At 33.7% G+C, this 16,660-nt stretch overlaps 1 protein-coding gene across 10 annotated transcripts in view; it reads right to left on the bottom strand.

Annotated features, from left to right (window-relative positions):
- The window catches only part of GRIA4 (glutamate ionotropic receptor AMPA type subunit 4), a 478,222-nt gene extending 462,922 nt beyond the window's left edge, over positions 1-15,300 (bottom strand). For 3 of the 10 annotated variants that reach the window (XR_008911318.1, XM_007494901.3, XM_007494902.3), the window contains exons 1-2: positions 13,648-14,130; positions 12,234-12,392 (exon numbers count right to left, since the gene is read on the bottom strand). Coding sequence is in view for 9 of the 10 variants with exons in the window: in XM_007494901.3 (XP_007494963.1) it covers positions 12,234-12,392; positions 13,648-13,735 (247 nt within the window). In the remaining variant the exon portion in view is untranslated. Of the gene's footprint in view, positions 1-12,233; positions 12,393-13,647; positions 14,296-14,369; positions 14,475-14,597 lie in introns of those variants that run through there. The other 7 variants (XM_001371470.4, XM_056794449.1, XM_007494900.3 and 4 more) reach the window with 6 other exon arrangements.
- Between the last annotated feature and the right edge of the window lie 1,360 nt (positions 15,301-16,660).

Raw genomic sequence — 16,660 nt, forward strand, 5'->3', positions numbered from 1 at the left:
AGAGGGATACAATCTCCATCTCTAGAGGCAGTGCCCACACTTATGAAGCCATAGATTCTTAAATTATTGAAGGTGAAGAAAGTAATACATATGTCAACCACTCTAAAAATAATAGTGAACCCAGTGAACTCTGTTACCAGCAGTTTTGGAGGATCAACTACGAATCCACTGCTAATGAATTTCTGAAGCCTGGCACATGTGCAGATCAAACTATTACTCTCAAAGGTGGGAGGTACAAAGAGTTTTTGGTTTAACAGAACATCTATCAAACAAAATCTAAGAAATATTGCCTGTAACTTGTGCTGGACTGAAAATAAAATGTTGAGGGAAATATTTGGCTGCAGATGTTCTGGAATCAAATAACATTTCTATAAAAATAATATCTATCCTGCCTAAGACTGAAATCACTAATGTTACTTGCATAACAGTTTAAAAAAAGGAATCACTTAGTCATTTTTTAACATAGTGCTAATTATGTTGTGATTCTGGCAGTAGTAAAATAATTGGGGGAATTATAATAGGGCTAATTCACAGTGTGAAGTTTTGATTATCAGTTATTAATACAAATAACAATTAATGATAGCTCTCATTTTCAAAGCTTTATGTGGTTTCTATGAATTTTGTCATAAAATCTCCATAATTATGTAATGTAACTGTTAATCTCTCCTATTACATAGACAAGGAAAATGGAATTATTTGGAGTTAGTAGGTGCCTGGCTGATTTAGCTATGCTAGAGCATATTATACTTATTTGTTTCTACTTCATAGCAGTTTAGAGTATGGAGGGATGAGATGATAATACACCCAACCATCAAATTACAAGATTAAAAGCTGGAAAAGATCTCTGAGGCCCTTGAGTCCAACCCCCTCATTCTACAGATAAAGTCTGGAAGACAAAAAAGATTAAATGACTTTCACAGGGTCACACAATTCACAAATTTCAGAAGTTAAATGATCTATATAAAGTCACAGAGTTAGAAAGTATAACAGTAGGGGTGTGAATCAAGACCTTTGACTCAAAATCCAGCATTCTTTCCATTATATCACTCTATTTTCCATGCATTGTTCAAGTCATGTAAATGAAATGATAATTAACAGAAAGTATCATGCACAAAAGAGGAAAGAGCTAAATAAAGAAACAAATTTGAAAATAACAAAGTAGTTATTGCAAGGCTATATTTTCAAGGTTTTGGGGTGCTAGATGAATATTACAAGTAAAAAGTGAACTGGTTCGCAGCAGTACACATAAAAGCATAAAACACTAAATGGTTACTATGATGGTATGAAAGTAGTTATTTCTAAAACAAAATAAAATATAATAGGTTACTGTTGAGACCACTTACATTAGCATCATAGAGGCTTTGTAAGTTTTAGAAAGAAAATTATATAGAAGCAACTAGAAAACACTATCTGCAGGGTTTTAAACAAAATATGTGTACATTGTTTAAAAAATTAAAATCTTTGATGGAGGAGGGCACATCCATTTGATGAGCACATTAAAAAAAATCTTAGATATCTATATGCTGAAAAGCTTACCACCTGGAATACTGATATATCTAGTTTTAAATAATATGTATATTACTAAAAGCAAATAAATTATTGGGAGAGCGAGGTAAATATATTGACCATAAAATAGAAATGATCCATTTATTTAATAATATTTTGAAATTCAAAATAGAGGTGATTATATAAAAAACTATGATAGCCAACAAAACCTTCAGGGTTTTGCTCGGGTTTATGCTCACCAAAAGGGCTTATCTGAATAATGGTAGAGGTCTGAACTAGTCCAAATAAAATAAAATTCTTCTATCAACAGCAAATTTCAACAATTTCTCCTAGTCACAGATGACATTGATTTGATCCCTAGAATACCACAAAGTCTCTTCAATAAAATCTGTAGCAATTTCAATAAAATCTGTAGCCATTCAAAAGCTATTGCCTGAACAATTCACATGCCAAGTGAATGAATACATGAGTTGACCATCTAATGATATATAGTTAGACAGGTATTCTATTTAGTTAATATGTTAGTAGCAATATCTTGGGCACACTTTGCAGACAGAGAATGGATCCAAAGCCCACATTAATGGGGGAGTGCCTTTTAAATGTCTAGTCCAATGTTATATGAGATATAAGCTCAGACCTTATTAACTAGTGAATCCTTCTGTGCCAATGGTGCATCTTTTTATCACCAAAAGATATTGATTGATTTCAGGCTAATTAAGCATATGACCTAAATGTACTCACAAATCTTTTACAATTCTCTGCTGACATGGTTAGTTTGCTTCCTCTTCTACTGATGATATTCTTGGTAAAACCTAATATTCTATGGCCCTAATATTTTGTATTCTACTTCTAGCATGCAAGTTATTGTTGGTAACATTCTAAGTCCTTATTTTGTCATGTATATTTTATTCCCACTTAGGTTATTTATAAAGCTAATTGCTTGAATTAAAAAAAAAACATTGACAGTTGTGGTTAGAGACAGTGTTATGTATGCCTAGAGTTTAGTGTTTTCAATTTGCTGTATTTTTATTCATCTTATGCAGAGTCCTTAACTAAATATTATTATTTTTAAATACAAAGGAATGATGTCCAAGCTCTTCAGTAAAGCTAACAGAATGGAGAGCCTAATTTCTACACTAACCAAACTAGTCTGCAGTACCATCTGGTGGCAGGTATCCTAATTGAAGGCCTAGCTTCAAAGGGTGTGTTTCTAATTCAGTGGCAATTAGCATTACTGCTATATCTAAATCAATAATTTTCAAAGAATCAAAATATAATATTTAAAATTTATTTTATACTTTATATTATTTTGACTGGGAATAATTTATGAGGCACTCCAGAATCTTATATATTTCAGATAATCATTATAAACATAAATTATCATTTTGCTATAGACATATCAAGTATTTAATAAAAATATATTGTTGATATAGTTATAAACATCTACTTTTATTTTATTTTCTAATCTTCTGACACTATGTCCAAAATTAAGAAATAAATGTTCAAAATACTATAATGGATTTATAGTCTATATCTCTTAAGATTTTTTAAAAACATGATTAGATTTTTGGAATAAACTGCTTTAACAAAGTCTCTCTCCATTTGAATTCTTCATCCAATAAGCTGCCAACATAATTTTCCTAAGTATTATGTGTTGCCGTATTATCCTCAAGGACTTTCAGAAGCTAGACAAGTGAATAATTATAGAAAGCATTTATTTGAGGATCAAGGGAAGAAATAATGCCATTGATATGCACTATAGACAACTTAGTCAAAAGAATGAGATAGATGAGGAGTTCTGAAAACATACTGCACATCTGACAAGGAACATGACAAAATAGTTATGAATGATTTCAAACATCCAGAAAACAATATTTTGAGTAATCCTTCTGCCAAAAATAGGGCAGATAATAGTTCTGAACTATCTTAATGATAATTTCTTTTTTAAAGAGATCATTTTGTTCCCTTCTTACATTGGAGCTAAAATTGAACAAATCAGAGAAAACAGTTGCTAAAATAGAAAAGATAAATGAATTTTTAAACAAGATAGCCAGTAGGAACAGAAAACATAGGATAAATGAAGCAATCAAAAAAGGATACCTTAGTCACTTAAAATCTAAGTGCTCTAGGCAACTCTATGATGAACTTTCAGAGAAGTTGAGAATTTATTTTGATAAAGAGAATTTCCTCACTTGGGTTCCCTAAATGAATAAAATCACAGGACTAGTTCCTATTCTCATTAAGGTCCTTCAATGAATTTTAGACATCTGATCTAGATGATGGTGTTGTGATATTGCAGATGGTCAAATATCCTATAATTCAAAAAAATAAAAGAGTGGAATTTTCAAAGTTGTATCTGAAGAGCTTGACTTGGACAAATTCTAGGCTATATTACTAGTAAGATGGTTTGGAATATAGTTCAGAAAACATGTTTAAGTAGCTCTAGTGTGCATAATATTTATATAGAAACTAGGAATACAGAAACAAAACAAAAAAACCACAGCCCTTAGTTTCAAGGAATATATTCTACAGGAAAACAAATTAAGAAGAGGCAAATTTTGCTGTGGTTCTTTTTCGGTCATTTTTCAGTTATGCCTGACTCTTTATGACCCTTTTGCCAATTCCTTCTCCAGTCCATTTTAGACATGAGGAAACTGAGGCAAATAGGGTTAAGTGATGTGTCCAGAATTATATAGTAAATAACTGAGGTTGGATTTAAAGTCAGATCTTTCTGACTGCAGGCTCAACACTTTATCCACTATGCCACCTAGCTGCCCTACAAGCCAGTATTAATCTTCTTCAAAATGAGACTGAACTTATTTGTTTCAAAAGCAGGTTAGACTGGAATCTTAAGAGAATATCATCTGCACAGTAAAGATGGTATGTGTTTTAGACCATATTACCATAACATTTAGGTGAAGTTATAATTAAGTGAATGTAGACCAAAAGATAGGCCAGATCAATATTATTGAATAAAGTCAATATCATTGAAAAAATTAAAAGAAGTTCTCTAGTGCAGATGATGAGCTAGAGAAGAAAATGTCAAACCATTCTCATATCTTTGCCAAGAAAAATCCAAATGGGTCCACAAAGAGTCAGAGATGACTGAGATGACTGAACAGCCACTCTAGTTGTTCACTAATAGTTCAGAACTCAGAAATCTGTTCTTAGCATTGGGCTATGCAATATTGTTTGCAATAATATGGAGAAAATCAGAGGTGCCATATTTATAAAAGAAATTTTGTAAGGAATAGCTAATATTATGGAGGACAAGATTTTAGCAGGCTAGAATGATAGATTCTGGCATTACTGTGGTTATAACTAGAGATAGTGATTCAGAAGTCACCTACATGTAAGAGAAATTAAAGGGAGAGGGCATTTAGAAAGAAAAGGATTGAATTTTGATCAACAAACACTAAGGAAAAAAGCAAAAGGAGGTAAGGATAGAGCAGAATGGATCATAGATGCATTGAAAGAAAATCACATGGGATTGGGACTAGATTTATTTATTTTTTACTTCAGAGAAAATAATGAGTAGTAATAGGTGGCAGTTAAAAAGAGGCAAACAAGTTCGATATAAAAAAAACAATTCCTGATAATTGGAAATATCCAATATTAGTATGCCCTTTGGAGCTAGTGTGTTTGCTGTCATTGGAAACCTTTAATTAAGCACTACATGATCCCTTGTTGATATCTTATTGAGTGATTCATATTCTTGTATATATTGGATTTATTAGTCTGTAGAATATATTCTAACTCTGAGATTCTGTAAAAGGGGAGTGGAATTATGATAATCAAAGGTGAAGAAAGTTTTAAGAAAGACAAAGTCCTTAGCTGTATTCAATACGGCAAACATGTCAAGCAGATATAGGGTGGAGAAAACATTTTTGGATTCCAAAGAAAAAGTCTTACTATGTATGTATAATGTTGTTAAACTATAGAATAAAACACTTAACCAAGTACTTAGTGTATTTAATAAAATCAACTGAGATTTTTTTGTTATACAAAATGTTCTTGTATTGGTATTACCACAGATATATAATGCATATAATAATTTATTAAGAAGCAAAGGAAGTAGCTATGAAATAATAAAGATGGGTTCATTGAAAACTGTCAAACTAGTATCTGCTTCCACATTCCATTATAGCTTTAGAAATTTCCCTTGAAATATAGAGGTTAATTTAGAATTAAAAATTACTCTGAAAATGGAGCAACAATGGATAACATATTAAGGCAACACTCAAAAATGTAATGTATTAATAGAATCTATGTGATATTTGTAAAAAGTGCAAACTTTTCCTGAACTTCATTCATTTTTCTTAAGTTTGCAGTATAGATCAAAATTCACAGTGTATATTGAAGATAAAATGTTAACAAGGTATGTGGAAATGATTTTAAGGATATGTATATGCACATATATATAATAGGTGGAAAATATGTCTATGTAGTTGTAAGGTTATAATTCAATATCTAAAATGTATCCAATCTGTTCTAGATTATTCATTGGCATAGAACCTATGAAAAAGTTACCTAGCAATGAATGAAAGCAGAATTTTCTTCAAAACATTACACATAAATAGTATATTTTTTCCTTCTTTTCAGTTCAATATTCTTATTGATTTTAAGTTTTTCAATGAAATAAATCTTTGATGTAACTCAAGGAAATCAGTGATCCACAAATAAACACATTTTGCATATGCATATAGAAATATATGTGTGTATTAGATGTATATACACACATAGGAGTAATTATAAATACACCATATATCAGAGTAAGGCATGACAACACTAACTCTAGGAGCAATCCAATCCAATCCAATTCAATAAGTATTAAACAGTTTGTAGGTATAAGCCTGCTGGTTGACTTACAAAGAAAAAAAATGCCCTTTCCCTCACAAAATGCCACTTTCAGAAAGTATAATATCTAAATAGATATGTATATACAGAATAAAAGAGGAAGGAGAAAGAATTAACAAGCTAGCAAGTAATGAAGCTAGCACATTGCACATGAGCTGAGTCATTTATGAAATTAAGGATTCTAAGAGTTGAAGTAGGTTTATTTACTGACATCAGGTGGGAAATAAAATGCAGAGTTTTGTGGAGCAGTCAGTAGGCCAATTTGACTGAAATATAAGGTATATAAAGAGTGGATATGTATGGAGCCAGATAGTAAAGGGCTTTAAATGCTATCACTGAGAATTTCCTTTTCTTTAGAGGAAAGAACAGAGTTTGGGATAATTCAAATACAAAATTGAAATCAAAGACCTTTTCTAATATATATGTAGCATATTGCTCTAACAACTGTTGAAGCATACTGGTTCATTTTCAGGCTCTTCTATCATTATGAGAAAGTGGTAATTCCTTAAGTTTCTCCAAAATTTCTGTAGTGGGAATGTAGAAGCTTGATCTTTGTTAGTAACCTTACAAAGGGAGAAGAAATTATCTGAGGCTCTTATAATAATTCTCTAGGGACTATAGTTAATCAGCCCTATAAAGTAAAACTATTCTGGGATGAACACATTATTTCAAGCCAATAGAGAGCTTTCTTGTCAGTTCATTCTGCCGAAAACTCTTACTAGTCACGGTAAAGCTATATCCTTTTATTTTTTTTCTCCTCAAAATAAGCAAATTCCAAGCTTTTGATATGGTGGCCCAAATTAGTTACTTTGGATTCCATGTCATTTCAAAGCTGTTTTACTACAGAACAAGATAAATGTGCTTTAAAATTTAAATCTTTAGCCATACCAGGAAACAATTATAATCTTATTTATTTATTTACTTTACCAGAAGTATAATTCTATACATTCTATGGCTGTGATGTAAGAAATAAACTAAGGAATTGTGATTGTTCTAATGTCCTACAAGGAGTAAATTAGTTATAAGATCAGAGGAGCAACTTTCAAATTTTTATTAAAATAATGTTCTGATTGGAAATAGAAGCCTTTTGAAACACAAAAAAATCATTTATATCTAAGAAGGAATAAAGCAGACTAAAAAAAATAGAAAATTCTATAAATATGCATTATATTATATTAATGAAATTACTGACTAAAATATAAAAAATTATTTGGTAGAATTTCTGTAAGATGAGTTCCATTAAAAACTTATACATTCATAATAGGATATCAAAGGTTAAATTATCTTCTGAAACTACCACATCAAAGGTATTGTAAGGAAAAATGCTGAAAATTATTATTTTAAGGACATCATGAATTTAGCTTTTCTTTCAGAATATTCTAAACAATGTCAGGCATGTATTGAAACTTAGTGATTTCTTAAAAGATCTTCAAAAATATGGAAAAATGTGCTACAGCACCTAGAACTATTTAATGATTATTGACACAACTAAAACCTATGATAGTTTACTGAGGTTTAATTCATTTCACATTTTTTGAGTGCCTACTAAGTTACTAGTAAGTCCTATAATTAAAAATATAGAAAATTTGTAGTATCCCCTTAACATAAATTATCATTCAAAAGCTAGTTATTGTACCTGAATAGCTATTCATATCATAAGTATATTTTAATAAGTGGCAGGCTCTGTGGCTATGATGGCAAAATAAACTATTTTATGTAAATACATCTATTCCCTTATGACCAGTGTAACTACAAATGAACTTCATATTACTACTGCAATACATATTTAATTTGTGGTCTTTGAGAAACAGCAATTAATCGTATTTTGTAAATAGTAAATTGAAATATTTAAGAAGAAAAGTAAAATTAAAAAAAATTTCTACAAAGGGATTAAAAGGAGGTACTCAAAATAAGGAGACAACCTAAAAGATTTAATGAAGCTAGCAGCATACCATAATATCCTAATGTATTATCAGGTAATAATTTATAAATGCTCTGTTATCATTTGCTTGATATTATCTTTTGATGGGTATATATAATTTGTTTAAGACTTGAGATCTTTTGCAGAGTCAGATGAACCCAAAATTGCCTTCTCACAAAACTTTAAAAAAAACTTTTAAAAAATGTGATTAAAACTGTACATAAAGTTGAACTGATACACAAAGCTCTAAAGCAAATATTTTCACCTTCAGAAAATTTGCTGACCAAAGTAATTCAGTATCAGGAAGATCATGCCTGCTCTAGTTTAATATTAACCTCCATAAAATAGGCAAAAGCTCTTTATTAACTCCCTTAATACATTGAATAAGAGAGTATAGGAAAGACATTTATTTCAACTGTTTCTCAAAAGACACATTTAAAAAATCAGCACATTCATTTTGGTTGTGGGATAGCAGTTTAGGAAAAAAAAAAAACATTTTCAGGTGCTTTACAATGCCTCCTAAGAAAATATTTCACATATAACCAGAGAAAAAGATATTTAGTTTTATCTTATCCAATCTCAGAGTAGTGTCATTTCAAAGAAAGACCTTTAATTACAAGTAGAAATCTGCATAAGCACACCCAATGCTGACTCACACAAACTTCATTTGTAATGGATCACATTTTTATATTATCTTTATTTTATAATAATCTCATTTCATATTTCATAAAACAAAATTTCATACTATGTGTGTGATTTTAAGAAAAAATAAAGAAAATTATACTCATTGAAAGATAATTGCAGCTGACACAAGTCAGGTCAATATTATTGAACTATTAAAAAAATCTAAGCATGAAAATAGGCTGTTTCTCTGGAATTCAGGCCCTACAAAAATATGCTAAGTTGGAAGCAATTAAGTTGACTTTTCCATATGCAAACTACATTAATAGAATTGCCTATAAATTCTCAAAGACTACTAGAGAAAGCATTGAATTGACCTCATCAGAAGAAAAATTAAGTGCTTTCTGTGCCTTTTGACAAAATACCCCCTAATTTACCTACTTTTTTATTCTAATACACATGCATTATTTTTAAATAAAAGCTTCCCTGTTTAAGGTCTGTAATATACAGGCAGACCAGATGCAGTAGTTTTGCAAGTAACCTCTGCAGTAAAATGGTAATGGAAATAAAGCTAACTGATCACGTCCTAGGTCATTATATTTGACCTGACATGAATAGTCACCTAAGTTCTTATAATCTGAGGATATATAGGCTATCTTTCTGAGGAATGTGTGTTCCAAGAGAATTTTCCCAAGTATTCTTTCAACTTCTTTTTTCACCCTGCTATACCCAAAGGCACAGTCCTTGATATATGAGGTTGCCATATAATTATTGCTTACTATTTATTTTTAATTAGGTTGGAAAATCACATACATCTGTGCATTTGGTCAGTCAACCCAGAAAATTTGAATCGCCTGAATGCTGATATCCTCAAGCTAATATGACAATTGATTTTTGTAAAATTCTGCTCAGATTTAGCTTACACATGGTCAATATGTTCATTTGTTAGTAAATTTATTTATGCTTCATTAAGTAGTTTGTTTCTATATTGGTAACATTAAATAGTTTTCTGTAATATTCTTCTTATATCCCCAAAAATGACTCATATGGGCATATGAAGATATTATTTTATTCTAGTTTTTCCCTTCCCTTCCTCCAAAAAAGTTATAGTATTTGTGTTTCAATGATTTCTTAAGCATGTTAAGAAACACAAGTTAAATAGTTAATGTTTTGTTTATTATATCTATCCACTTTTGATAACTACAAAATTGATGACAAACATATCAACCAGTATTTCATTTGGTCCTTATGAATTTCAATGTTCATATGATACTTTAGAGTATTTAAGTATAATGAAAATATTACAAATGGGGATAAACAATAAAATACTGATTAATATACAACTTTTATATTTCTACTTTTAAAAGTTTTCACAATATGAGAAATACATAATGATAAAATACCCCAAACTGAGATGAATTAGAAAGTGATGAAAGGAAAAGATCAGTTTAGGACTTTAAATTGTACATGAAAGAAAACAAATAATGTAAATGTTATTGTCTTAATGCATGTGGATCCTCACAATGTTAAAATATTTATCAGTTTTTAGAGAAAAAAAAACTTTCAAATTAAACTGCTTGGATCATTTTGAAGTCAATAAATTTCGCCAACCATTATACTTGATGCAAAAAAAGATGTAAACAGAATCTTAAGATAGGGTATGAGAAATTCTTATTTAACTGCATATATTAAAATAGAATTATGAATAAAAGGTTTATACTTAGAAATGTTTCTGTATAATCTTTCCCTTTGAAAGTTAGTGTCATCAACTAACATTAATAATGTCTGAAAAAAACTGTCAAGTACCATCAAAGTATGTATAACTGTCTAGTTTTCATTTGAGATATTTTAATTAAATGCATAGCCCTTACTCCTTTATTTTGATAGTAAAATCAACAGAAAATATAATTAATAAACTGTTTATCAAAGAATGAAGACTCATGGGAAATATAACACTGCTGCAAATTAAGAACGAGATTTTAGTGTGCAAAAAATAAAATATTGCAAATTCCTAATAAAAGTGTTCTAGAAACAAACAAAATGTCATGATTGCACAAAAAATTAGTAAAAATCATAAAACAAATGTGTTTAAATCAAATTATGGACATATTGAAAGTATGAGAATAAATATCAAACACATCAGTGGCATAAAGATTTTTTAAATCCTTCCAAAAAACTTTTAGTTTTTAGTTCTTCTAGAAAAGCATCATAAGTGTAAAAAAAGAGCACAAAACTTGAAATATTATTTAAATTTACTTAGAGTTCAGGTTAAATACTTTCATGATATCTAAACATTTCTCTTAACAAATATAGAATAATATTATATGTAATTCTTTAAGAATAATTAATATTCAGTACAAAATAATCCATGGCCATTATGCCAAAATATTGATATCTATTTTTAAATCTCATGAATTAGCATTTAAAAGTTACCTTCCATTTTGCATGATATTAAATGAATATTTTATTCAATAATGAAAGAGTGGTTATAAATGTATATTTTAACAGCTTAAGAGGTTTTACAATTTATTCATATTCTATTCTATTATATGCTTTAATTAATATAACAAATCTTTTAAAAACCCATTATGTTTCCACTATGGCATTTGAAGTCACTGTTTTAATATCCTTCTCTGGGATAATAGTTTCACTTGGGTTGGTTTGTGAATTCAAGTAGATCAGATCCTAACTTGGTTTGGCACCAATGTATGGATTCATGGAGACATATTCACAGAATATATGCATTGCCTGATAGTAAGAGACATTTACAACCCAGAATATAAGAGCAGGGCAGACTCAAGTGACATCACCAGATCAACTGCAGCGTCAACCTACTCAAATATATATCCTCCACACCACTGCTTGCCTTTATTTTTTATCACTTATAGAAGCTTTACCTTGCCTCACCAGTTTTATACAGCATGTCATTGTTAAATAGCAGAGATTTTTAACCAGTCAAATAACAGAAAGAGCAAAACAGGCAAAAAATCAAAACACCTATATATTCTTACAAAATTCATCCTATGAAAACACAGATCATCCAGCTGCAAGAATGACAATGAAATAGGAAGAAGCAGATTCATCCTGTTAACCAGCAAGAACACACACTAGCTTACTGGCATTAGGAACCAAACCAGCCTCTGATTTTCTGATTTTATGTAGTTCCAGTTGCTCTCTCTCTCTCTCTCTCTCATTCTCTCTCTCTCTCTCTCTCTCTCTCTCTCTCTCTCTCTCTCTCTCTCTCTCTCTCTCTCTCTCTCATTCTATCTCATTGTTCCATTTTAATATTCTAATTTACTTATAACTTCTCGAGTGCACATTTACTTACAGGCATTTGTTACAGCGAAGCTGTTGGCTGTTTCAATGTTGTCCACATGAGGAACCAAATTAAAAGGTGCCTCCGATGCATTGGGGCTGGTGTTATGAAGAAAAATTGCTAATCGAAAAGCAGTATATTCCTGATCTGTGTTTCTGATGAATAGACCACCTATTTTAAAAAAAGACAGTAAGAAAAGCATACTGAATTTTTTTCTATCTTTTTAAATACTATACCTACCACAGGGACAGTACTGGCAAGGCTCTCCACTAGTAAGTAGCAATTATGTCGAGGGATCTGCCTTTTTCATCCCTACCGCTATCTTGAGTGCCTGCCCTTTGTCCCTCCTCAAGTTGCTTTGTATTTCAGCCTTGGGGGCTTCTCATATTTTGCTGTCCCAATTTGTCATGACCTCTGAGACCATTTAGTGTTTCCTTTCCTCTGTTTTCTTCCCTCCCCATGATTCCCGGCACACTGCTTCTTCAGCTAGAGCATCCTGCTTTCTCAGACTAAGTGGCATGCAGATTAATGAAATAAAGGGCTCTGGTAAAAATAATAATAACAATAACAAGACATAGAGGGGTTGTAACACTGGGAGGAAGAGAGAAATGGGAGAGAAGAATGAACTTTGTTCTCTGCAGCCCATGGACTCAGCCTAATTAGCTACCTTTTTTACACAGTCCACAACAAATGATGCAGTGGTGGGGCTGAGCTTAGCTGGAAGAAATTCAATAGCTGCGTCCCATTAAAAGACAGGAAAGGAGAATAACAGGAGGAAAGAAGGATGGGAGAGGGTCCCTAGAAGCAGACTGGAAATAAGGAGATGGGGTTAGGGGAGGTTAAGAAGAGAAAAGGGTGAAAAAAAGAAGTGGATGTTGGAAAAGAGAATCTAACTTTGGAATCGGTGAATCTGTAGAGGAAAAAAAAAAGCTGAGAAGGGTGGGAGGACAAGCTCTTTCCCTCACACTCTTCTTTTCTGTGATGGGCAAGCAAGCTACTGCAGCGTCCAACTGAAGGGAAAGCAGGTTTTTAACAAACTCTAAACACCTCCAATCCCAAGACCCAAGGGGGAAAATAAAGAGTAACATTAATAACATTAAATAAACATTAATAACATTAGATCATAAAGGTCTTTTCTAACTTGTTCTTATCGTTCCTAAGTGACTTCTGTAGAAGGTAGGGATCGAGAGATGCGGGGAATCGGAACAGGGAGTGAAGAAAAACAATAAAGATTAGTTTCATTTTATAAAAGAAAGAGGCTTTATTTTCCAAGGGGAAGTTGGGGAGGGATAATAGAAAGGGGGGGGGGATGTGGAGCGAGGTATCTGAAGGCTTTCCTGAATCCCGTATCTGCAACTCATTTAACTGACTTTCAGAAATCAAACCCACTTGCCACATGCATGAAGCGATGCAATGCAAAGCTTACCTATTTGAACGCTGCTTGGAAAAGCTCCCATTGCTAGTCCCCAAAATCCAGAAAATAGCAAGACAAGCTGTCTGCAAATAATCCTCATCTTCTTTTTTCCTCTCTCTCTGGCGCGCTCTCTCTCACTCTCTTTTCAGATGCTGCTCAGAGAGGCATTGAGGAGGATGGCGCTAAAAACAAACCACACAGGGGGAAAAAATTCAAAAACAGTCGAAGAGAGGTAATTGTTTCCCCCCCTTCCCTTAGCAATCCATCCTGAGCTGCCGGATTTTTCCCGCAGTCTCCATTGCCCTGGAGAGGTTTTCTGTCCGGCTGTGAATGTTGCACATGCAAAAGATGGTGGAGGAGTTAGGTGGTGGTGGGAGCGTCTAGTGGCTGCACTGAGAGATGAGACATGCGCTATATCTTTCTTTCCCTTCGCTCTCACTCCCGCTCTCCTCCTCTCACTCTCTCACATACACACATACACAGGCGCAGCTACTGCACACGCTCGTGCCACACGCGCGCGCGCGCGCGCACACACACACACACACACACACACACACACACACACACACATAGGAACACACATACACAGAGACACATACAGAGGCACATTCCCCTACCCCTCGCCTTCAGTAACTCAGACCATCTCCTCCCCTTTCCCACTCACACCTTAAGTGTTTCCCCCTCAACAAGCCCATCTCCACCACTCAGTTTTGTCTGGCTCACTTCTCACTCACCAGAGCGCCCCAGTCTTCCTTCGCTTGCTCCCCTCTCAGGCTGGAGACTGGGCTTTGCTTCTCTCTACAACACTCACTGAGCTCCTCTCTTTCTCCACAGCAAACCTGCAGCCAGAGCAGCGCTTAGAATATATGCTTCCCCCCGACACACACACCCCTAGCCCCACTTCTGTTTGTCTCCCTCCTCCCTCTCTTTCCCGGTCCCTTGTGTTTCTCAGAAGCTCTTACTCGGAAATCCGCTTGTCCGCAAGGTCGGCGAGCCCAAATTAAGGGCTGAGGAGGTTAAGACCTCCCCATACTGTCCCCTGGAGCCTCAAGCTGCATCTTGGCAGCCTCACGGACAGGACCTATAGCCCTCGACCTCTTCTCTCTCTCTCTCCTTTCCTTGTCAAGCCCTCCCCTCAGACTCAGCAGCACAGCAGCAGCAGCAGCAGCAGCAGCAGCAGCCCCAGCCCCAGGAGAAGGAGCAGCAGCAGCAGCAGCAGCAACGCGCAGTGGACTTCAGTCCCCTCTGCAGCAAAAATTTCTCTCCAGCAAACAGTCGGTGAAGCTAGAAAGCCCTAGACAGGAATGAGTGAGGTGCAGGACCTGGTAGGGAGGGAAAAGGATGAGAAGACCAGGGACCAGGAGCAGGGCACTAGGGGAAGGGACTTAACTGGAAGAATGAGTTACGGAACTGTGCAGATGGGGAAGGGGCTCCAGAATGTTGATGGATCATGGAGAGGAAGAGGAAAGAAGTTTCATTTAGTAAGGAGCGAAGTGAGGGTTAGTGAAGAAGGGGTGAAAAGAGAAATAGGAGAGTTAATCAATTTTCTGAATCCATTGAGGTGGAGTTGCTAGAAAGTGAGAGATGTCAAGTACTCATGATAAGACAGCTCCTTTGCTTCTGATATCCTCTCTCTCCCCTTCGCCACCCCTCACCCCCAATCTCTGGTTTTGTGATCCTGCCTCTCCAGACAGTAAAAGCTAGGGGCAGCCTCCTAGGAATAGGTATGATGTGTCAAGGTATACTGGAATTGGGTCTATGAGTCCAGGTGACTGGTACAGAGAAGAGCCTTTTCTTTCTCAGTCTCATTTCTTGTGCCACAGGCATTTACTGCTGCTTTTGATTATCCTCTTTACTGTACCCATCCCCACCTCCCCCAAATACACAATACTCTCTCGTCCTTAGGCACAAAAAGGTCTGCAAAAATACTTTCAGCGTCTTATAGATAGTCATTGAAATACTTGACAGGCTGAAAAGAAAGTTTTCCTGGAAAGTTTCAGGTGAAATTTCTCCTTTAAGCCCTCCATTTCTCAAGGTGGGGAATGGGATGGGGGCAGCATATGATATGGCAATGAACTTAGTACCTCAAAATTCTGTTGTCTCCCACCAGTAAGGGATTTTGACTATTCGCTAATATGTTTCATGGACCCAGGTTTCTAATTCCTTTAAAGTGGGAAGATATCATGGTCTTTACAATCATCCAATGCTTCTAAAGGCAATATGCCTTGGCTATTGGTAGATAAAAAGAAAAATGGTTTGCTAACCCCAGCTTCTGCTGCAGTCACAGTTCTCAAAGGAGCATAACCCACTAAAATATATTTATAAAATATTAAGTAATTATCTACATGTAATATCTCTTGTTTATGAAAGATAATACCTTGATTCATCTTGTATTATTGCAAATCACTCAGACTTTGCAGATATTATTGAAATGCATCTTTAAATATTTCTTCATACTATGTTTTCAAAAAACTTTTATTTATCATTTGTTTGTAAATTGAAATTAATATTGTTTCACACATTATAGTTTTTAAATTCAGGATATTATTTTTTCACTTCTTTCCTCAATTTGGAAATAAGTTTTTTAAACCTCTAATTCTTTTTGGGTTGTTTTTATATTTTTCTTTGACATTTCCTTCCCACATTTCTACACACTCAGTGACTGTGACAATGACAACCTAATTGGGAATCACTGGATTACACAAATCATGAATTTGTAATTTTGTTGTGAAAGCCCACGTCTGTTAGTGAAATGGGATTTAAGATGTTTTCCTTCATCATTTATGCAAGCTAAAAAATAAAACAAAAAAGGAGCCATCTCTGTTAATCAACATAAGATTCCATTTCTTTATGAATAAAATCAAAATTTAGAAATAAATTCACAAGGTGTCCTTTTGGCTTTAAAATTGTGTTACTTGGTGGGCAGAATGATTGGAGGTGGTCTGGTGTCAAGAAGAATGTAATGTAAATTTTGTAGGTATAAAACTAATAACAATAGGCACAACACTTGGACATGAAATTGTAA

The sequence above is a fragment of the Monodelphis domestica genome, chromosome 4 (assembly GCF_027887165.1).
Source record: "Monodelphis domestica isolate mMonDom1 chromosome 4, mMonDom1.pri, whole genome shotgun sequence".
In the NCBI taxonomy this organism is placed as follows: domain Eukaryota; kingdom Metazoa; phylum Chordata; class Mammalia; order Didelphimorphia; family Didelphidae; genus Monodelphis; species Monodelphis domestica.